The sequence below is a fragment of the Urocampus carinirostris genome, chromosome 16 (assembly GCF_059441175.1).
Source record: "Urocampus carinirostris isolate Australia breed hairy pipefish chromosome 16, RoL_Ucar_1.0, whole genome shotgun sequence".
Taxonomy (NCBI): Eukaryota; Metazoa; Chordata; class Actinopteri; order Syngnathiformes; family Syngnathidae; genus Urocampus; species Urocampus carinirostris.
This window is the reverse complement of record NC_142364.1, coordinates 21,841,319-21,863,973: the sequence shown is the minus strand read 5'-3', so window position 1 is coordinate 21,863,973 and position 22,655 is coordinate 21,841,319. Positions and strand designations below refer to the sequence as shown.

Sequence of the window (22,655 nt, the reverse complement as noted above, 5' to 3'; positions counted from 1 at the left end):
CCCCCAGTCTTCATTCGCAGGCCGGGTAAGATCCCAGCAACAACGTCCCCTATCAGTGAATCACAGGAAACGTCAAGTTTCCCCAATCCCAATTCATTTTTTCCAGTACATCACATTTCGCGGACGATAAACCTTCGCCGCTGGACACAAAGCAAGCACCTACCTCGTAACGGTAAGCTCCAGGCCTCGTCTGAGTGATGGTTCCCTGGCCCGTCTTTCCTCTCCGCTTCAGTTTTACTGTCGCTTTGTTCTTTTTGGGCAGCAGCCATTTTTAATCGTCTCGTCCTTAAGATTGGCTTTGGTGTCTTTCGTTCCTGTTAGGGGGGAATGTCCCCAAACGGCAGTGACTCGTTTTGGGCTTGAGAACGTGCAGTTCCCCTTGATTTTTGTCCTCTTATTATGGCCCAACAGTACTGAATGTCCCCGGCCTGTTTTTGAGGCTTGTTTGAAGCACTATAAATCCAACGGGATTGTCGTTTCCACCCAGAATACATGTCCGCACCACATTCTTCGTAGATGATGAATATTGACTGTTTCCTCTGAATTTTGGTTTAGTCTTTATTTTGACATTTTTAACACGAGTTCGAAGCGTCCAAGCGCTTGGATGTTTACATAGCCGTTTTCTGTTAGCCGCCAAGTTAGCATTTGTTGTTAGCTTCATACCCGAATGGCTACTTAGCGTTTTTTTGTCACCAACCCCAATACAAATGAAAACAAGTTAAGTTTTTTCCTGTTTATAGTGGTTTTATAAACGCTTAGTTACCCCACATAAACAATATATTTGCATTATTTGTGCCCTAGATTGTCACGCTTCGTTTCCTTGGTTGCTAGCTTAGCTGCTTGACCCACAGCCTTGCATTGCGGCCTGCTAATTGAAGTCCTTTTTAATATACATTTTTGGTTTATATTTAACACAGCTACCTACATCTGAGTAAGATTTTTGCTCCCTGCAGATGATTCTAGGATAAAAAATGTGTTTAACGTCAAGCCTCTGAATTGAGCTAGCTGTCATCGCGTTGCTGTCTGCATGTGACGTCATAATGGACTTCTGTTCCTGCAAAGGTGTTTGAATGGACTTATGAGGCAAAAATCGTTGACTTGACTCCAAATCGACGTTGTTTTCATTTGGAATTACTTTATTTCGTCATTCCCCAGGTTTTGTGCTCAAAACAAATTACAATTGCTTGTGAAAGTACTGCATACTCTAGTTTAAAGGTGATTTTCGTTTTAACGAGTGCATTATGTTTTGGGGTGATATTAGTGCATTAAATTGTTTCACCTCTGTAAAGAAACTGGGGAAATCAGTGGAGAAATAAATACTTTCGACTTCCCATGTAACAACTTTGTTTTATGGCATGATTTTAATGTAAATTGTATTCTTTATTTAATTCAAGGTTCCTGTTAGTAAAAGAACAATCAGAAGGCAGACATTAAACATCTGTGTTTGGCCCCTGTATCACACTACAAGAATATAAAATAAAGATGGCATTTGTACCGATGGCGTTAGCTGGTATCTGTACTTGGCCACTCGTCCTTTATTTTGGTCATTTTCTTAGCAATAAGTGGATAAAGCAAGATGTACTTATACCCAGGGGTGGCAACATCGTGATATAACAAATACTTTCATTTATTGTCTTCTCTTAATTGCTAAGCAACAAATTAGTCAAAAAAGCAAGTTCTTCTACCAAGTTTTGGTGACATTTAGTGGTGGAGTCTGATCTTGTTTTTGATTATTTACATAAAAATAACTTTGCTGTTGAGGCTATGGGAGCACATGATTAGGTTGTAAATTTTCATTGTCCTGGCCTAATTTTATGTTAACGCTGTTATGTTCAATCACAAATTATTATTATAGTTTAGGCCAGGTTCTCTAAGAATTATGTCGTCTTTATTATATTTTGGGCCTATTTATTCTGATAGCCTTTTATCTTTTTTTCTCTTCAAAGATTCTATATTATATGTTTTACCCTAAAGTGCCATGTCTAATCCTGCATACGATGTTTCAAACCGTTGATATGCTCCCACATTCCAAAAACATGCATGTTAGGTTATGTGACCGGTCCAAATTTTTCCTAGGTGTGAATGAGCGAGAGAGTTGTCTTTCTTTGTGTGCCCTTCAATCGGCTGGCAACCACTTCAGCATGTCCCCATGCCCACTGCTAGGCGATATTTGGGATGGGCTCCAGCACCCCCGCGACCCTATCGAGGATACGCGGTGCAGATAATAGATGGGTGGATATCACTGACAATAAAGGCAATTGTAACTCAAAAATACTTTGTAGCACCAGTGCAAAAGTGAGTGAAGCGGTTTTGTTTCTGAATCTCACTGAGGAAATTCCGAATTGGTCCGAGTGTGAGACCACCCTAATACTCTAAGCTCCAACAGAAAGCCATCATGTTGCGGTGACCTTGCTAAAACAATTGACCTTATATATTCTCGACATAACAATACAATAGATCTCGATTCATGTTGTGTTGCGGGAAAGTAGGACTTGGAAGCCTTCTTTAGTGTTGGATTCTGTTGTTTCCGATCCCAGTCCATGTGTTCAATGAACACTGTTCATTCCCAATCTGTAATTAGTGTTTTTCTTTTGAATAAATTTCTTAAACATCAGTGACATCTCAGCACATTTTCATTTACTGCCAGTATAACTAAATTGATGCCGATGTTGTGCCAATGGCTGTCTATGTCAACCACTTGTGGTTCAGTCATTTGCCATTTAAAAGCACCAGATTATTAACGATCCAATCTTACTCTTCCTGCTTTTAATGTCATTTTCTTCAGCTCTCTTACTAGGTGCCTAGTTTTTCATCGATAGCAATCAAATACAGCTATCAGCATAATTCATAGCATGCATCAGTCATTTATTTTGATTGACTTGACTTGGCCATATTTCAATATTTAACTTTATAAGCAGAGACTGTAAACATGCATTGACTTGATTGTTGTATTCAAATTTAGTTTTTTCAATAAATTATTTTTAGGTCTTCTCCATCCGATATTTGGCTCTTATTTTAGTCTTGCACCTGTAAGCTTGCCTTTTTAGCTGTTATTTAGGTGCCCGACAACTAATGCCCTAAACAAAAGGGTTTCACTCAATGTAAATAATTCAAAATGGCCCAGAAAGCATATATTTCTACACCTATAGTTTTATGCTGTCACTGAAATATGTTGTTGGAGGTACAGTGCTTTGATGTGGGAGTGTTTAGTTGGTTTTAATATCTGCATTTTTTTCCGCTTGTGTTGCATTAGAAAAGCATTGGGAAGAGGCGCAAAGACAAATTTCCATACTCGATGACATTACATCGCAATGTCCGATCGTTTGGGGCAAATAACCAAGTCCAAGGATGGGAAAAGCAAGTATTCCTCACTCAGCCTGTTTGACAAGTACAAGGGAAAATCAATAGAATCTCAGAAAAACTCAGGTACCTTTTTTTATATACTAATCACATTTTGAGCCGTGTTTACCCATGTCCCCTTGCATTAACTTTTTTTGCTAGCAATAAAAGTTCAGTCAAAATCATACATGAACTGTGTTACTCTCGCCATTAGTTCCACGACATGGCTTGCAGAGTCTTGGCAAAGTGGCCGCAGCCCGGCGCATGCCCCCACCCGCTCACCTACCGAGCTTGAAGTCTGAAAATAAAGGAAACGATCCCAACGTGATTATTGTCCCGAAAGACGGTACAGGATGGGCAAACAAGCCAGAGCAACCCGAGCAAAAGAGGTCGAGAAAGTTTTTATGAAGTCTTCAGACGTCTTATCCCAAGGTTGTCTGATGGGCTTTTTCATCTCTTTTCTATGTAGTTCTGTTGCATCAATACCTCCGCTGCAGGAGTCGCAGCTGCAGCAGGCTTCACAGAAATCTGTCTCCAATCTTCAGAAGCCTCCACCACCAGCCAACCAGGAGGTGGGTTCCTTTGGTAACCTGGCACAGAGATTGTCACAGTCTTCTGCACAATGCATGTGTTATACAGGGGTAATAAACTTCAAAAATATGTAATGTGGTAAATTAGTACTGTAAAATTTTGACTATAAGGCACACCTGATTACAAGCCGCACCCAGTAAATTTTTAAAGGAATAACCATTTTGTACATATATAAGCCGCACCTACCTAAAACCGCATGAGCCCACATTGAAACATGAGATATTTCCAAAGAAAGACAGTACACAGAAAGAGTTTCAATAATTTACAGTTCCTTGACCGCCAGTGGGCCGCTGGAAGCTTAAATAAACTCTTGGGATTCAATATATCATGACCTTTTCAAAATATACTCATCAGAGATCAGTCTGAAAACAAAATACCCAAAACTATAAGCCAGCGTAACTCACCATTACGTCCCCTGTCCATCTTCAATTTCTTTGAATGTCCGCGAAAATGGCTTTGTCACATCAAGGACAATCCATAGAATCCAACCGTGTAAAATATTTCTTCCAAACACACAATAATGCCGACATATAAATAGAAATCCACCTTGAACATTTCGTTGGACGTTGCTTCTTGTAATCTGTACGTTTGCCACATTATTTCTGTTTACAAATAAACAGACTCATGAAATTATTTCAAATATGGTAGCAGGCCGTTCCCTTTAATTGACACCTTATCTATGATGTGTGTCTGTTCATGCTAGTTTTATTTATGCACAAAGTTACATTAAACTTGCGTCTTCCTCAACACATCTATTCCATGTGTTTCACTCTTACCTTTACTGTTCGGGTGTCCGTTTGGGAAAAAAATGCATAAATTAGCTGCCTCTTTGTATCAGACACAGGGCTGAAAGCTTGGGGGAAAAAGTCGCATTTTATAGTCTGAATTTTTAGGTATTCTGTATTTTGTCCTCCATTCCACAGAACACAAACACATGTGGACCAAAGCAATGGGCCCAGCTAAATGGAAAGGCAGCAGAGCACAATGGTGGGTTAGCTCACACTTCGGCTGGGAATATACAGTACTTTGTTTTACTGAGTTTTCTGTGTCTGTGGAACTACACAGGTTCAAGGGCCTTAAACCGACTTCAGCCCTTCTCTCACGAGGAATTTCCCACATTGAAGGCAGCTGGAGAACAGGACAAGGCTGGCAAGGAAAGAAGCGGCTGCGATCCGTCGTATGGGCCCGGACCAAGCCTCCGCCCCCAAAGTATGTACTTTCAGCAATATTTCAGGAGTGAATGAACTGGCACTCAAGAAATGCATAAGCTGTTATGGTTGTCTGCACCAACGTCCACTTAGTCCATTGTTGCTCCTTAACTGCAATTTGTCCATTTTAAGACGTGACCAGCTGGCGGGAGGGAGGCGGCAGGAACCTCCAAGCCTCTTCCCTGACCCTCGGACTTCCAGTGGACCCTGAGGGCAAGCCTACCACCCTTGGGGAGACGGGCACCCTTCCTGCCACATCCCACCCCACCTCTGCCACCAGCACTGCCTCTTCTAGCGCAGCAGCAGTAGTTCAGCCGCCGAGTGCAGACCCCAAGGAGCCCTCCCTGCGCCCCGCTCAGCCTCTGCGCAGACCACTAGTTCCGTCAGCCCTGCAGCATCAGCTCCACCACACTTCCAATGCGGTCTACCATGACATGTTGCCAGCTTTTGTTAGTACCGATAATATTTGTAATAAAGGAGTTACCTGTTTTTTTGCACTAATCGCACATTATCTTTGCTTCAACAGATGTGTTCCAAAGAGACGCGTGGAACTTCAGCGTCGGACCACATCCCTGCTACTATCGCAGCACCAGCCCGATTTGACAGCAAACCAACCTTTAGACAGACTTATGCAAAACCTGAACTTGTCAAGTAAGTTTCTCAGCGAAATGACAGCTTGCACATCTTTTAGCCTGAGGTTAATGCATCTTTTCTACCCAATAGTGGTGACATTCGAAGAGAAAACCGATTTCTCCGTGCATCTCCTCGCCTGTCCTCCCAACCCATCCGTCGGCCGAGTGACCGACCACAACGACCCGCCATCATTAACCCAGAGGACCTAAAAGACCTGGATGACCTTGATAACGACTGTGAGGATGGATGGGCTGGTAAATACCCCGGAAATTTTGTTATCCTCAAATCTGAGGCCATCTACATTGCCTTCAATCGATAAACCTTATAAAATTTGCCGTTATTTTAGGTCTTCATGAAGAAGTGGATTACAGTGAGAAACTGAAGTTCAGTGATGATGAGGATGAGCACTCACCCGGTGATAAAAACAAAATGTGGTAAAAAAAATTGTTTTTATCATTATTCAATATCCCTTTTTGTCAAACTAATCACCATACTCATGACTGGTGTAATTTTGTAGCTCGCAGTCTGCACATTTCCATCATATTAATGTGATTTGATTGTGTACTAAATCTTTCAGGGCTGAGTGGGAAAGGGACAACAGACGTGACTGCCCTTCATCTCTCAGTTCAAGTGAGGGTAATGAAGAGAGTTATTCTTATCACCAACAAGAGCTTGCAAGAAAGACTAACAGCAGATATCTTTCTGCAGATACTCAGGTAGCCTCACGCTGTTCTGCTTTTTTTTGTCCGCACCCTCTTAAAGGATGACTTTGCTGAAATTCTCATTATGTTCTGTTTGAAATCCTTATCTACCCGTCACATGTCTCTTGTGGACAAATGATTTTTTTGAAGAATATTCTCGTGGTTAGGGGATACATCATGGTTTCAATTAATTAAAAAACAAAGTCGGATCAAGACTTCTTTAAAACATATAATATGTATATATTTAAGGCGATACCCATCATTAATGTTGTGTTTTACCCTTAGTCTCAGCAGAAGAACCACAGTGAGCAGTCAATCGATCTAGAAGAGCACCAAAGGCAAGCTCAGCCCCCAGCAAGGGCAAAGTTTGCTTTACCTGAGCTGTCTGAGGCCGTCGAGAGGGCCCGCCGGCGCCGCGAGGAGGAAGAACGTCGGGTCCGCGAGGAACGGCTGGCGGCCTGTGCAGAGAAACTTAAAAAGCTGGATGAGAAATTTGGCAAAACTGAAAGGCAAATTTCAAGAACAGAAGAGGGCCACAAAGATGGAGAGATCAAAGAAACCCCCCTATCCCCTAAGCGGGATCATATTCAAGCTAACATTGACAATTGCCAATACAATGCAAAAGGTAGTGAGCTAAAAATGGATCACTTGTTGATACAAAATATAAAAAGAATTAAATGATGGTATTATTGTTCCCCAGATGAGCGGTCCTCTGACAACTCACTCAGCCCTAGTTTCCGCGAAGAGCTATGTTTCCCCACCTATCGCAGCAGTGAAGATGATGGGCAGGAGCCCACCTCCCCCACTGGAGATTACAGCGGACACCCTGCCTCAAAGCCTGCTGCACCTTGCTTCCAGAAACCCCACCAGCAACAGGTAAATCCATGATCAAACAGTGTTACCGATTTTATAATTTTTATAACGTTAGCCTTCAATTCCAAGATTACAAAACTTCCTTTTGCAAGTAAGTACCAGGTTCTTATTTTAACCCCTTACAGTTCAGGTAAAATTTCCCTAAAATCCCAATCCAAGACGTACCCATAGTAAATTGAATGCTGTTCTTAAACCGTTTGAAGAATATGGAGGGTAATAATTCAAACTATGGCTTACCTTCAAAAGTTTTAACTCTTGTGTGTTTTTCCTGCTAAGATTTATGGCAGAGGTTAGCATGACTCATTTTGTGACTAATCAAATAGCACAAATTTGTGTGTTGTACATTATTTGAGGGGATGTAGATTGTGTCATAATGATAAGCTGCAAATAAAATGGAATGAAAATATATTGTTTACCAGAAAATGTCACCCAAGTAGTTTTAGAATTTTAATACTCAAAAACCTTTTTTTTATAATGTTTATTGCGCAGGAACAGGTCTATAAGATGCAGCACTGGCAGCAGCCGGGGCATCAAGCTGCTTCTAGCTCCACCCACACACAACGTAGCTACTATCCTGCGCATGTCCTCGGATTTGATCCTCGCTGGATGATGATGCCGCCTTTTATGGATCCCCGCGTCAATCAAGGAAGATCTCCTGTTGACTACTATTCCAATCCTATCCACTCTTCTGGTGACCACTGACTCCAACGTGATCGAATTTAATGTTTTAGCTACATGGGTCTCAAATGATATTTTTTCTGCAGGGATGATCAAACCCCTGATGCACCAAGACCGCTTGAACAGTCCTAGTTCTGATGAAGGTCATCCTAACCTGCACCAAGAGCAAAGGGCCCCTTCCATAGAGCCATATCCTGTCTGGGGTCAAGATGGCTACTACATGCGCAGCTTCACTCCACCTTACCAGAGGCAGCAAGAAAACCAGGACAACAGTCAGCTTGATGACAGGTGTGTTCTTCAGTTGTTTTTTTACATATGTGTTTTTATTTTTGCCAAAACAAAATTATGTTGTGGTTCTCTCTTCTTTTGGCAGAAGTGAAAGGGCCTCTTCCCAGCAGGACACTTATGTGGAGAGGACCACCAAGGGTGTAATCCACCTTCAAGATGACCTCCAACATCATTCCTTCTCAAGTCGAGCTTCAGAAGACCACTTTGAACAGGGGCTGCAAAAAAGTGCTCAAAGTCACAGCCAGCATCATGTAGATGATGAATACCTAAAACAAGAGTCCAGGGACCACCATCTAAAGGATAGTGATTCTCGTGATGATGGCTTTGATGGTTCTAAAGACAATTGGAAACGAGAAGGACTTTGCAGTCAAAATCAGTGGTCCAATTCCAGTACTGCTGTCAGCCAACCATTAGAGACCACTGTGCGTACTTCAACGCGCAGAACTGGGCCAATTAAGAAACCAGTTCTCAAAGCATTAAAAGTGGAAGACAAAGAGAATGAGAAGCCCAAACTTGAGCCAGAAGAGAAGTCGGCCCCCTATCGTCTTGAGAATGAAGTCCTGACCAATGTATATGACTTGAAGAAGGATAACCAATCTGCCAGTAGTAGGCGTGCTGACTCAACTGTGGTAGAGAAACAGCCTGAAGAAAAGCATCGTCAATCCCCGACTCCTGCAAAAGCGGAACGGCCTGCAGTAATTACCCATCATGATGATTCTCCAAGGGAGAGTGTCTGGGACACCAGCAAATTTCAGGCGCCAAGGAATGTTCTGGAAAACGTAGAGCCTCAGGCCCCACGTCGCAACAATTGGATTTTCATTGATGAAGAGCAGGCTTTTGGTGCGGTCAGAGGATCTGGAAGAGGCCGCTCCCGAGGTTTTAGGGATTTCAATTCTCGGGGTGGAGGCCGTGGCATCCGAGGGGGAGACAACGTTAGACTCTCCTACAACAATACAGCTGGTCAGACTAATCGTCTGGGTAGAGGTCGTGCGCAAGCAAGAGAGCTAAAGGTGGAGGAGTTCCAAAGAGGCAAGCCAAGAAGACGAAATGTCAGTGAGACATTAAGTGAAACATCTGAGTATGAAGAGCTGCCTAAAAGACGGCGACAGAAGGGCTCTGAAAATGGAGAAGCCTTCTCGGAGTCTGGCGAGACTCGCAAAGCTGATCGTGAGTCTTGGCGGTCCAACAAGGTTTACACGGAAGACCAGGCTGCTGCTGATTCTAGAGAAAAAAACAAAGTCAGCAGAGGATTTGGAGGTCGCATGCTGCCTCCCAGACTCAACACCGGAAATTATTCAAGAGGCTATGGAGGGTCTAGAGAGATGTCATCGTGGAGAGGGCGTGGTCCTCAATTTGGTAGCAGCTCTGGTCCAATGCAAGAAAACGGTTACTGTCCCGGATCCGACACTGGCTTCTCCCGCAAACCCACGCATGAGCGTGAGTCCCTCAAGTATCCCCCGAAATTTACTGGCTCTTTCCTGGAGAACGGCTCCGAGGACCGTGATGGAGGAGAGTACTACTTTGACCCTGAAAACCCTGACAGACAAGCACTGAGGCGGCGGCGACCACCACGTCAAGATAAACCTCCACGTTTTCGTCGCCTGCAGCAAGAGCGGGAGCCTGGTTCCAATCAATGGACTGGTGACGAATACGTTAACGGAGAATTTGCTAACCCCTGGCATGGTCGTCCCAAAGGTAGCAGCGTAGACAACTGGGCAGGTGGACTCCATCACGGAGGACGTAGCGGCCAGCAAGCTCAGACTGAGGAATGGGACACTGGATCAGACAACAGTGACTTTGGCGATTGGAGGGAGAAGCGCGGTGGAAGCACTGGCGCCCAGGTACACACAGACATTCTATCCGACTCGTGCCACGGTGAAGCTGGCTCAATTGAAAAGCGGGAGCTTTCCAAACGGAGCTTCTCAAGCCAGAGGCCATTAATTGAACGTCAGAATAGGAAAGGAGAGCCCTTAGTGCTGGAGAGTTGCAAGATTACACGGAATAACCCAGATCTTTCGAACAGGAATGACACCTGGCAGAATGGTGGTACCACTTGCAAGAGGTGAGCTCTGTCATTTGTTTGTATCGTAAAAAAATTCTTGTCAGATTTCAACTAATCTTGTGGTCTTCTCCTTCTTCCACCTTGTTTCGTTGTAGGAGCCCAGAAGAGTCGGGTCCTGTCTATAATATTGATCATTCTGAGAAACGGGAACTAACTGAATCTTCAGGAAAGCATTTTGAGAAGCAAGGACAGATTAAATCTGACATCGTTGAGTCCCTGTCCCAGTATGAGCTTAGTGGCTACCCAAGTGAGTGTTCAACAATAAAATTTTAATAACTACCATTTGTAAGTGGATCGAGAGATCATATAATTTCTGTTTTAGTTGATGAAGATTCCAGTGGACCTGTTTCAAATTCAGACGCTTACCAGGATACATTATCCACTAAACAAAGGCGGCCACAAGATGATGATAGGCGAAGGAAGGAACAAGGAGTGGCCGTAAGTTGAAATACACTCCAAAACAACATTTGGTGATCTTTTCATGAAGCTTTACATAATTAGAAATGTTTGCATTAGATTCCTATAAAGAACAGATCAGTCGCATCCAAGATGCCACCACGCTTTGCCAAGAAGCAGGGTGGTATGAGCATTGAACAACAAGAAGAGACTCTTTCTTCTAGTAATTTGGGAACAGAGATATGGGAGACCACCAGCTCAGGTATGATTGCGGCTGCACAAATTTAGAAATGACATATGACCAGATTACCTGTAGATAATCAAGCTTTTACTTTCCCAGCCCTTTCAGTGCCGTCCTCAGGGGGAGACTCATGGACTAAACAGGTGTCTTATACTGGCAGCGAGCCCAATTCAGAGGTACTACAAATATATTAAATTTTCAGGTATTAGCTTGAAATTTGTTCAACTGTTTTTGTTTTTTTTCTTTGTACAAGGAGTCAGACGCAGGTCCGGAGCAGAGCAAAGAGCAGCACAAACCGGGGCCAATTGGAAATGAGCGTTCCCTGAAGCACCGCAAGGGCTCTGAGGCGGTGGATCGCCTGGAAGGGGGCCCCATCACCCCGGTTAATGGTGTGGACATCCATGTGGACGCCGTGCTCCCTGTACCTCCCATTGAGTTTGGCGTCAGTGCTAAGGACTCTGACTTCAACCTGCCACCAGGTTCTAACCCAGTGCCTGTGTCAAACACCATCAACAAGCTTCAAGATCCCCTCACCGCCAATGTGAGTGGTAGACTTGTGCTAATTATTGCTAATTAAATTGCCTGGCTCGTGACATTCCAGCTGATTGCCCCCGTTGTTTTCTTTTAGGCTATCCCCATGCTCCGCTCCAATCACCTACAGCCTGGAATAAACCTCAACCCGCTTTCCTTTCCAAGTACTGACCTCACCCTGAAGGTATGAAAATTCATGTCACATATACAGAGATCCCTCGCTTTTTCCGGTTAATAGGGAGCAGAACCACCCAAAAAAGGGGGAAAATCCTCGAAGCAGTATTGAACCCTTTTTTTATTAAAGCGGGCTTGCCGTCTAAATGACTGATTTAAGAACTAGAGAGAAAACAATAAGAAAATAGACTGATTTTAAAGGTGAACAGTATTTTTAATTAGTCAGTTTTTTTTTGGTGCACCTTCATCAAATCGTTCTTGCCGACATAGTGACAGAGAGAGAGAGTCAAAATGGAAAAATGTTAGTCTAGTTTTTTGGGGGGGAAGGGAACAAATGCAGATGCGGCATGACACAAACTCTTCTCAAAGAGCTATAGAAAGGAATGTTGAGCAGGTGTTCATTAAGAAAGAAGTTTTGATATGAATTGGTGAATTGGCATTGGATATTTCAAGGCAAAAGGTACTGGCCAATCTGCGTGAATCTTGGCTGTCCGGTGGTGCAGGAAGCAGTCGTTATTTTTTATAAAATGTGATCTTTTAATTTATTCTTCATTCGTGGGGGTCCTGGAGCCCATCCCAGCTGTCCACGGGGAGTGGGGAGGGGACACCCTGAACTTGTTACCAGCCAGCTGCAGGGCACACAAAGACAAACAACTCAAGCACTCGGTCACACCTAGGGACAATCTGAACTGGCCAAATAAACCTGACATGCATGTTTTTGGAATGTGGGAGGGCCCAGAGGTAAACAACGCAGTCACAGGAAGAACATGCAAACTGCAGGAGGCTGCAGCAGCTAGAATTGAACCCTGTACCCCTCCGCACCATGCGGCTGCGCGTCTCCACCTAGCCCGCCGTGCCGCAGGAGTGAATCTGTGATAACCAAATACAAAATTGCGAGGGGTCTCTATCTTCTCATTACTGGTGAGGCTACAACAGGTCTATAAATATTCACAACCCATTATGGACCTTTCTGAAATCTTAATGAGTTATCCTTGGTATGTAATGACCTTTCCAACAAGATTCAAAATGTTGATAGTCATTTTTCGGCAACTTTATTATTTTGCTACCGTTTTCCTTCTCTGTGGGTGGTATAAGCTCAATTTTTACCACAACCCCAATGACGGGATATGATTCTTAGCAATACATCTAAAATAATGCTAATAAAAGTATGTTGATATTTGTTCTACATTAGTTGTTAAAAGATTTGTGGTGGTGATTGTAAATTGTGACGTCTTGTCATCTGCAGCCTCGTTCATAGAAGGTTCTTTGCTTTTCCATTTTCAGATGGAGTCTGCGCGTAAGGCATGGGAGAATTCTCAGTCCCTTCCTGAGCAGGGCTCTCCCAGTGGAGGTCCCTCGGGAGTGCCGCCTTCATGCTCGTCCAGTGGCGTCAGCTACAGCTCTTTCGGTGGCGTCTCCATGCCTCCAATGCCTGTTGCCTCCGTAGCACCTTCTATGTCCTTGCAAGGTACAGATAAAGATGGAACATTATCTGTTTCGTAGCCAAATTTAATTGTAAACAGAGCCTTTATATGATCTGTAGAGCTGATTTTCATAATGGGGAAAAGTGGCATCATTTTCACAAACACAAGCTCAACAAGATCTGATTACATCTGCCTTTTTTATTTTTCAATAGACATCTGGGCTTAACATCTAACAAAAGTTTAAGATAACCTGTCCTAAATTTTTTTACAAAAGTTAAAGGGATAGTGTGTAGTATTTAGTGCCTCCTCGTGATACAAAAAACTTTCATCCAGTTAAAATAACATTGATTTGAATACTAGGCAAAAATACATGAACTATCATACCAATGTTAATTTCTATTCAAAGAAATAAATAAACAGGTAGATGAAACCCCTACCTAGGTCGGCGCCATGTTTGTCCGGCATCTTGCCACCACACTGGGCCGTGTATGACTGGCCCTCTCTTGTTGACAATTAACACCATTTGTAAACATTTACTTTTTTTAATTAAATTTAATTTAATTAATTAATTTTTTATTTGAGGCAATTTCATATTGTGTTCCATTTTGTTGACAAATATCAATTAAAGTTACTATAAATTATTTTGATTATATAAATGCAGATCATTAAGTAAAGACGGCCTGTTAAACGTGGGGTGTGTCGATTGAGGTGTCCTTTTAAATGTTGAAAGTTCAATATTTTCTCTATAAAGTGTGTGTTTACGATGTCCAATTGAGTTTAATAAGCCCTCATGCTTTATTTTCTATTGCACCTATTTACTTTTATGAGAGCTGTTTGGTCCGAAACACAATAGGTTCAAGGAAAGTGCAATACAGGGAGTGCTGAAGAGTGACGTTCTGCTTGTACTCGGAGGTTTTCTTTTTTTGTCAGTGTGGCATGAAAATGGTGAAAGTAGGAAAAGGCCTCCTTCTAGTAAAGTCCAAACGCCAACCCAAACCCTAAGGAAGGTTTATTTGAGCATGTCTAAGAAATGCACATATGTGCATCATGAATAAGTTGACTAAGGCTGCAAGCATGACTTTAAGTTAAAAAATGGTGGCAGAGAGTAACAAAGTCCAAATTCTGTACAACTCCTTTATACAGTATTCGCCAAGAATACTATGTTTTCAGTTAAAAGCTGCAAACTCTCTCTTTAGGTAGCCATATTCCCCCATTGTATTTGGATGGTCACGTCTTTCCTAGCCAACCTCGCTTGGTCCCTCCCACGATGTCTCAACAGCAAACCTACCAACAAGTATGTACAGGGCCGTAATAACTGTCAGGCGCGAGTCTTTGAATTGGTTTTAAAGTTCTCTGTGTGCACGTATTCAGGCAGCCGCCCAGCAGATTCCCATCTCGTTGCACACATCTCTGCAGGCTCAGGCACAATTGGGTCTTAGAGGAGGATTGCCTGTGTCTCAGTCCCAGGAGATGTTTAACTCAATTACTCCATTCAGGTATCATGCATATTTTGTCAATTGTATGTGATGACGTCTTGCTCACTGTGCCACCTTGCTGTATTCAGGTCACAAATGTACATGCACCCCAACTTATCGCAGCCCAGCCCTATGGTGTTGTCAGGCGGGGCTCCGCTAAAGGGGCCCTACTCTCCTTTCCCCGGCATGCAGCCGTCAGACATCGTCAAGTCCTCGTCGGCTTCGCCCTACCAACCCATGACTGGCAACCAACAGCTAGTCTATGACAGCCAGCTGAACCAAGGGCCGAGTTTGGGATCGTCGCAACTGATAGACTCTCAGCTCATCCAGGTCTGTTGGTTTCTTAGTTTGGGATCACAGAAACATATCGAGTTGTGACAATGTAGTTAACATTCATGTCAAGCTTTCTTCTGGTTTTCATCAGGTGACCATGCCCTTGCCTGGGTCTCAGGTGCGCTACGGCTCAGCTCAGCAACACCTCATCCTCCCGCAGTCTATCCAGCTGCAGCAAAGCCAGAATCTGTCTGTTGGAGGACCACGTCGCATGATGCCTCCTGGCTCGCAACCACCCATCATGTCTGGTAGCAGAGAGGTGCGCCCCTTGATGAATGCATACGTATCAATTATCATTTTGAAAATAACTTGCTGTAATACTACACTATTGATAGAGGACACTATCAAATTTTTACTTCAGATGATATTTGGTCACCATCATGTGGACATTATTGGAAAACAAATGTCGCATAAAAATGAAACACATTCCAACAACCGGAAAAATAATTTTCTTTTATATGATAATTATTATTATTAATGTTGTTGTTATTATTATTATTATTATTTTTGTTTGTTTGTTTTTGTTTTTTTACAAATAATTTCTGTATAACTTAATAATAATCTTGCTGCTGTATAGCACTATTGATTCAGGTTACTATCACTTTTTACCTCAGGTGATATTTTGTCGCCATCATAAGGATGTAATCTAGGGAAGAAAATGGCGCAAAAATACTTTTGTCTTCCTTTAGCACAGGGGTCGGTAACCTATGGCTCGCGAGCCATATATGGCTCTTTCTATGAGTACCTGTGGCTCGGAGACAAATTTGACTGCATGCAAATGTTCTCCATCTCGTTTAAAACTTGAGCCATTAATCCTGTTCAGATACACACAAAGCCAAACCAGAGCTGAATTACAAAGCAGTACTTAGCAGAATATATATAAGGCACGTTTTTCACTACAATATACAGTCAAGGTGTCACACCGAAAAAAGAAAAACTCGTTTTGGCTGTACATTGCTAAGGAATCCTTTATATAAAAGCTCAATATTTAATCTGTGTTCAGTGTTCAGATACCTTATTATGAAATCCACAGAACAAACTGTAAATACGCCAAAACAGTGGAAGAGAATTTAAAGTTATTTGATTGGGTGAGTGGGAGGGATGGGAGGAGCTATGCAAAAAGTGCAAGCACTCCCTCCCATCTCTCGCCCTACGCCGTCTGCGCCAAATGTAAGCACATCAGGTCCCTGTTTGCAAAATGTTGTGACGTTTTTACAAAATAACTGCTTGCATCTGGTTTTGAAACCAATATGTATGGGGGAAAAAAGGGTCAAAATGAGTTAAACCGTTCTTGAGTAATTGCAAGAAAGAGACAAGTTTAAAGTGGTATGTTTCTTGATTTTGGGACACGGACTCTGGCATTATTCTCTTTTCATAATTTTTATCAAATCATCAAAAATAAATGTGCTGAAGACTAATCTTTTGTCTGGGGCGCGGGTTTAGCAATTTAGTAAATTTGTCTTATAATATATGGTGTGGCTCTTTCCCAAAATAAAATTAATAAATTTTGCTTTTATGGCTCCTTGAGTCAAAAAGGTTCCCGACCCCTGCTTTAGCATGTCAAGATTCCAACTTTGTCAGCGATAGAGAGCATTTTCCTCTGCCTTGAAGTATCTGTTTTTGTCAGTCCAGAGCATTTTGTTGACATGATGGCTTTTAGAGAAACTCAAAATTGAAAAAGATTACCGCTTAAAAAATGAAACATTGTCATCTGTTTACATAAATGTACAACTCGGACCGCAACTTAATTGATGCACAGACACAGAAAATAAAGGGTCGAGCGATCCGAATGTAGAACACAATACACAATGAAAATTTGCAAAGTAGCAAAAACTGCGTTAGTAAAATGCTGTACAGCAAAGGTTTACGCTCCTTACTCAAACAAAATACCATAACTTAAGGAAAAGGTGTAGATTTTTCCGTCTATAGTCTAAGCATCTATTTTACAACAAGAATTAATCCTTTTAGCATTCAGATTTGTGTTTTCTTTCAGTATGTATTGTTACATTTGTTCAAATATGACCCTGTTTTATTTCTTCCTATGATGTGTTGTCTTTATATCTTGGCCAATTCTTAGGGCTCCCAGATGGAAATGAAAGGTTTCCAGTTTTCAGAAAAGCCCAACCATTCGCCAGGAATGCCTGGAGGATCCTACAGGTGAGTTCAATTTTACTCCGCAAAACAAGAATGATGATGATTATAAACTCTATGATCTTACTTTGTCCCCAATTGTCCATACCAGACCAGGATCTGCGAGCCCAATTGGAAAGAGTTCTGGGCCTGGAGGCCCTGTTGGACCCTTACCCACCCATCATTATACACAACAGGTACAACGTTGGTTGGGTGTTCTTAAGTGTTTTTGCCTTTCACTATGTCACAACTCCCCTCCCTACAGGTCTCACCTGCTCAGGGCGGCTTGGTGATGCACATGCGGCCCCCCACCAGCGGTCCCTTCCCCAACCCCATCCAGAGACCCATCATGCAGGTCAACAAACCCGTCCTCATCCGCTCTCCCCCGTACCCTAACCCTGGCCGAGACCTCTCCCACTCCACTCCTCCCTCGGCCCCCGAGCCCCTCAACAAGGGGCCCGAGGATGGCATGAAGGTGAGCCACCCACTGTAACTATAGGTAATTTAATTTCATCTTCTTTTTCTTTTTTTTTACTATATGCATTGTCTCAATCAACTATTAGGCGATGGCTCTACTGTTGGCAGTTATCTCATTGTTTTTAGTATGTATTTACAAAAAACTAAGGTTTGATGAAATTTACAAATGATTTTCAAGTACGGTTTTGATGTAAACGGTTATCCTCTGCTTATATGCGGATGACAGGCCCAGATGGTGTATGCAATGAAAATATGCATCAATCCTCTTGCTTCTTTTTATCTTCTTTGCTTGATTACAGCAGTGGTTTTCAATGCAGTGTTTCTCATCCATAGGAAAATTCTGCCTGGTGGCCAGAGTCTCATAAATTTCTATTGTTAAATGAAATGAAATGATCTGCATTTATATAGCGATTTTCAAGTCAATGACTTCCCAAAGCGCTTTACATTGTGCTTCACATTTCCCAAAAGCGGCCGTGATCTGTGCAGCCATGTGAGGCGCTAACCTGCTTATTATAAAAATGTAATAAATAAAAATATAATAATAATGAAAAATATGCATAAATGTGATGTTGAACTCCCTAGACTGTCCACCCACCAGGCTCTTACAAAATTCTTTGAGAAACACTGCAGTATATCACCATAATTTCATTGATTTTCAATTGAATGTGCTTTGTGTAATATATTGGCAATAAAACTAATGGAAAAAACTCACACATCCGCTTTGTTTCTCACCCCTACCTCCTTTTGCCCGCAGTGTAAAACCGTGCGAGAGGTGCGCATGGGCGAGGCCCAACCGCCATCGGGAGGGATGAGCAGCAAGCTCCAGGAGCCCCTCTCTTCCGCCATGCACGGCAAGCTTCCGCGCACGGGTACCATCAAACCGCAGGCGCTGAAAGCGGAAGACGGCAAGGCGTAGTGAAGCGTGGACCTAAAATAAAGTCGATTGAAAAGACAGAAGAAAAAAAAAGATGAATGGTCGTCACCACCCAGCCTACAAACACAAAAGCTCCTTGCACAATGTCTGAGCCTTCCAACAAGCACCGTGAAACAATTCCTTCTGTTGACCGGACACTTATGACTTCACACAGCAGTGTAAGACTTCTATTGAGAGAAATATATACTGTATATATAAATATATACATAGACGCAATGTTTTAAAAGCAGATCTCAGTATGGTCCTCTTTTATTTATATTTTTCCCCCACCTGTAAATGGCTGCTTGATGGTTCATATGTGTGCACCAGTTTTTTTGCTTTTCTTTCTGCCAAACTGTATCAACTGCCTGGTAATGGACAGTCGTTTGGACATTTTTAAAACCAGTTCAAATACAGTTGGGACACTTTTTCTCCTCTTTTGTTGATAAATAAGTTTCAAGCTCTTGTCATCTGTTTTTTTTATTATTATATGAACTAAAAAAGCAAAACATTGCATGTCAACGTAAAATTGCAATGACATTTTGGCTACACTTGTAGATTTCTAGACGTCATTTCTTAAAGAAAAACTTTGCTTTTTCACTTTTGTCTCTGCTGTACAAAATTGTGAGTTGATTTTGTTTTCTTTATCCCTCCCCAGCCCAACCTATCCCGAATATTTTGTTGCTTCCACACGAATCTTGTCTCAAATGCACATCTTAAAGCAGGGGTGAGAAAACTGCAGCTTGTTGGTCCCTTACACACAAGGGTGGGATGGAATGTATTGATAAAACAATGGTCATATTAAAAATACTTAGTAACAGCACTATTGATAGTTCGCCTTTTATTTTAAACGCAACGAGCAATAAAAGCAGCCATCAGGGTCCAATTGTGAATAAATACTGTAAATCTATAGGAGTTGTTTAAAACTGAGAGCTTTGCTTGGGTTTTGCGATCTTTGGGATTTACGAAGGACTTTAATACTGTTTTGAAAGGAACATGTGACATCACTTTTTGGGAAAATTGTTATTCCAGCGAATCAGTTTGACCTACTGTTACAGTGAACGACATTACGGATTTTCTTTTTTTTTTCCCGTTTAAAAAAGTGCGTGAGGACATAACCTAAAACTGATTTATTTTGTGTAACGGTTTTTAAACTTATAGTTCTCCACCCCTGCTTCAAAGTCACAGAAAAACTGTATTCAGTGGTCAAATTTTTGGGGGTGTTATTTTTCCTTTTGCACACATCTGCAGTAAGTGCTTCATGCTTGTGCATCCGCACCAAAACCTTTCGAACATTTTGTATTTTTTTTTTTTTAATGTACATTTGTTTTATTTTTGTTTTTTTTTTTTTTGTCAAATGGACCAGTGCTTTGTACACGGCTGATCCCATTATCCTATTTATCCTACCCTGACGATACCTTTCAACCTTTTCAGATATTTGTTCATTATGCGCCTTTGTTTAATAAAAAAAGAGCTTATGGAAAATAAATGAAATAAAACAGTTGTGATTTCCTAGAATGCACTGTTCTCCATTCCATTCAATTTTATAGCTGTGTTCATAAAGTGTTGGCCTCAGACGTCTAACAAGGAACATTCTTGAAGGATTTGGTTTCTTTTTTTCGATACATGTAATAATGACCCAGATCATTTAACTCGGGTGTGATTGGGGAGGGAAAATACTTTTACAGCCCATGAGTTGTCCGTCTGTGTGCCCTGCGATTGGCTGGAAACCAGTTCAGGGTGTCCCCTGCCCAAGATAGCTAGAATGGGCTCCAGCACCCCTGCGACCCTACTGAGTATAAGTGGTGCAGATAATGGATGGATGGAGTATGGAAGCCAAAGGGTGCCATTACTCAATAATGAACATTAGATTATTTAAAACGCTCTTACAAAAGAATATTTTTTAAATAGAGAATCAAAACAAACATTAATGAAGCCTTTTTGAAACGTTTTGGGTAATAAAAGCTTTATCAATCATTTTTTTCATATTTAAAAAAAAAAACGAACAGCATACATTTTATATTAATGTGATTTGATACCATTGACATGGTTCTACTTTTTTTTCCAACCAAGTACGTTTTTCAAAACCTTATCAAATTACTTCCCCAGGGCCATCACCACCCTAAATGAGCGCTCAAAAACTGAAAGCATATCTTGCAACTTTTTGGGGGGAAGGGGGACACATTGTGCATGGTCGTGGCTTTCTTTAATTATAGGATGGAGGTGGAAGTAAGAAAAGGACTCAAATGCAACCCCAAAACCCAAAAATGAACAAGGAAGCGTTTATTCAAGCGCGTCTGAAATGTAAAATTAAATTATGACATTTTAATGAAAATATTTTGTTAAATGAGGGCTTTTTATTTCAACAGGTAGTTTTTTAATTGAATGCTTGTTTAAGGCCTATTTTAAAAAAAAATTAAATGTTCGTTTCATGAATTAAATTGTGGCTCTCTTGGGCTTCCATATGTGATTACATAGCTGACTATTTGACCGGTGGCCATGGGACATGTGGATCGATTTTAGGAAAAAACTAAAAAGGTAGTTTGAGGATTTGTTCCCCCCTATATCTGCATGATCTAATGTTGCCATTGTTAAACTATAAAATGCAGTTGTGGTCAAAAGTTTACATCCACTTATGAAGAACATAATGTCATGGCTCTCTTGAGTGTCTAGTTATTTCTACAACTCTGAATTTTCTCTGATAGGGTGATTGGAACAGATAGTTCTTTGTGACAAATAACATTCATGAGGTTTGGTTCTGCTGGGTCAAAAATATATACATAGCAACACAAATTTGAAATTTGGGTGACTTGGAAAGTTTTGTCAATGTAATGAGCTACATAGCATGGCCTCTTAACTTCCTGTGAGTGATTATGAGTGACTAGGGCTGGTGACGTATCTGAGGTCATTTAAATAGGGCTCATTGGATGCAATTGCCCACAAACGCTACAATTGGAAAGTCATAGGAGCTCAGCATGGATCTGAAAATGTGAATCGTTGAATTGAACAAGTCAGGAAAGTCACTTGGAGCCATTTCAAATGAGCTGCAGGTGCCAAGAGGAACAGTACAAACAATTGTAAGTATAAAGTGCATGACACTGTTTTGTCACAGCCACAATCAGGAAGAAAACGCAAGCTATCACCTGCTGCTGAGAGAAAATTGGTCAGGGGGTTGAAGATTTAACTGGGGATCACCAAAAAGCAGATCTGCCAAGAAATTAGAAGCTGCTGGAACACAGGTGTCAGTGTCCACAGTCAAGCGTGTTTTGCATCCCCATGGACTGAGAGGCTGCCATGCGAGAAGGAAGCCTTCGCTCCAAAAGCGGCACCTTAGGGCTCAACTGAAGTTTGCTGCTGATCACATAGACAAAGATAAAACCTTCTGGAGGAAAGTTCTGTGGTCAGACGTAACAAGCACTGTGGTAGTATGCTGTGGGACTGTCCTGCTGCCAATGAAACTGGTGCTTTACAGAGAGTAAATGGGATGATGAAGAAGGAGGATTAACTTCAAGTTCTTCAAGTTAACCTAAAGTCATCAGCCCGAAGATTGGGTCTTGGGCGCTTTTGGGTGTTCCAACAAGACAATGAGCCCAACCACACATCAAAAGTGGTTATGGAATGGCTATATCGGGCTGGAATTGAGGTTTTACAATGGCCTTCCCAAAGTCTTGACGTAAAGCCTATTGAGAACTTGTGGACAATGCTGAAGGAACAAGTCCATGTCAGAAAGCCATCAAACTAACCGAACTGCACCAATTTTGTCAAGAAAGGTCGTCAAAGATTCAACCTGAAGCTTGTGAATGGCTACCAAAAGCGCCTAATTGAATTGAAAATGGAAAAGGGACATGTTACCAAATATTAGTGCTGCTGTATGTATATTTTTGACCCAGCAGATCTGATGACTTTTTCTGTTGACCCATAATAAAGTCATAAAAAAACAAACTTCATGTTTTTTTTGTGTGAAAAAGAACTATCTGTTCTAATCACGCCATCAGAGAAAAATCAGAGTTGTAAAGAACTAGAAAGTCAGAGCCAGAACATTAATATCATACCTGTCAACCTCCACGTGTCACGGAATGGAAGGGGGCTTTCACGAGGCGTGGTGGAGTGGAAGGTGTGACCGGACCAGAACGGAGGCAGGAGGCAGGAAGGGAGAACTCAATTGCGTAACGATCCAAAACTTTTATT

General features: G+C 41.9%; 1 protein-coding gene across 4 annotated transcripts; it reads left to right on the top strand.

The window, feature by feature from the left end:
- The first annotated feature begins 6 nt into the window (after positions 1-6).
- prrc2b (proline-rich coiled-coil 2B) lies at positions 7-19,985 on the top strand. Of its 4 annotated transcripts, none has more exons than XM_088355571.1 (31): positions 7-172; positions 3,254-3,426; positions 3,554-3,728; positions 3,809-3,911; positions 4,854-4,917; positions 4,996-5,139; positions 5,271-5,587; positions 5,665-5,789; positions 5,862-6,025; positions 6,118-6,205; positions 6,349-6,487; positions 6,758-7,097; positions 7,173-7,348; positions 7,835-8,036; positions 8,110-8,311; positions 8,397-10,373; positions 10,469-10,620; positions 10,696-10,811; positions 10,890-11,031; positions 11,110-11,186; positions 11,264-11,551; positions 11,639-11,725; positions 13,000-13,183; positions 14,336-14,433; positions 14,511-14,635; positions 14,704-14,944; positions 15,039-15,206; positions 17,025-17,104; positions 17,190-17,274; positions 17,343-17,552; positions 18,309-19,985. In XM_088355571.1, the coding sequence occupies exons 2-31, from the start codon at positions 3,312-3,314 to the stop codon at positions 18,468-18,470; spliced, it is 6,546 nt and encodes a 2,181-aa protein (XP_088211697.1). In that variant the 5' UTR covers positions 7-172; positions 3,254-3,311; the 3' UTR covers positions 18,471-19,985. The 4 variants fall into 4 exon arrangements, with proteins under 4 accessions (XP_088211697.1, XP_088211695.1, XP_088211698.1 ...); XM_088355569.1 differs by having other exon boundaries at positions 15,018-15,206; XM_088355572.1 differs by having other exon boundaries at positions 15,018-15,206; positions 17,343-17,576; positions 18,309-18,456.
- The last annotated feature ends 2,670 nt before the right edge of the window (positions 19,986-22,655 follow it).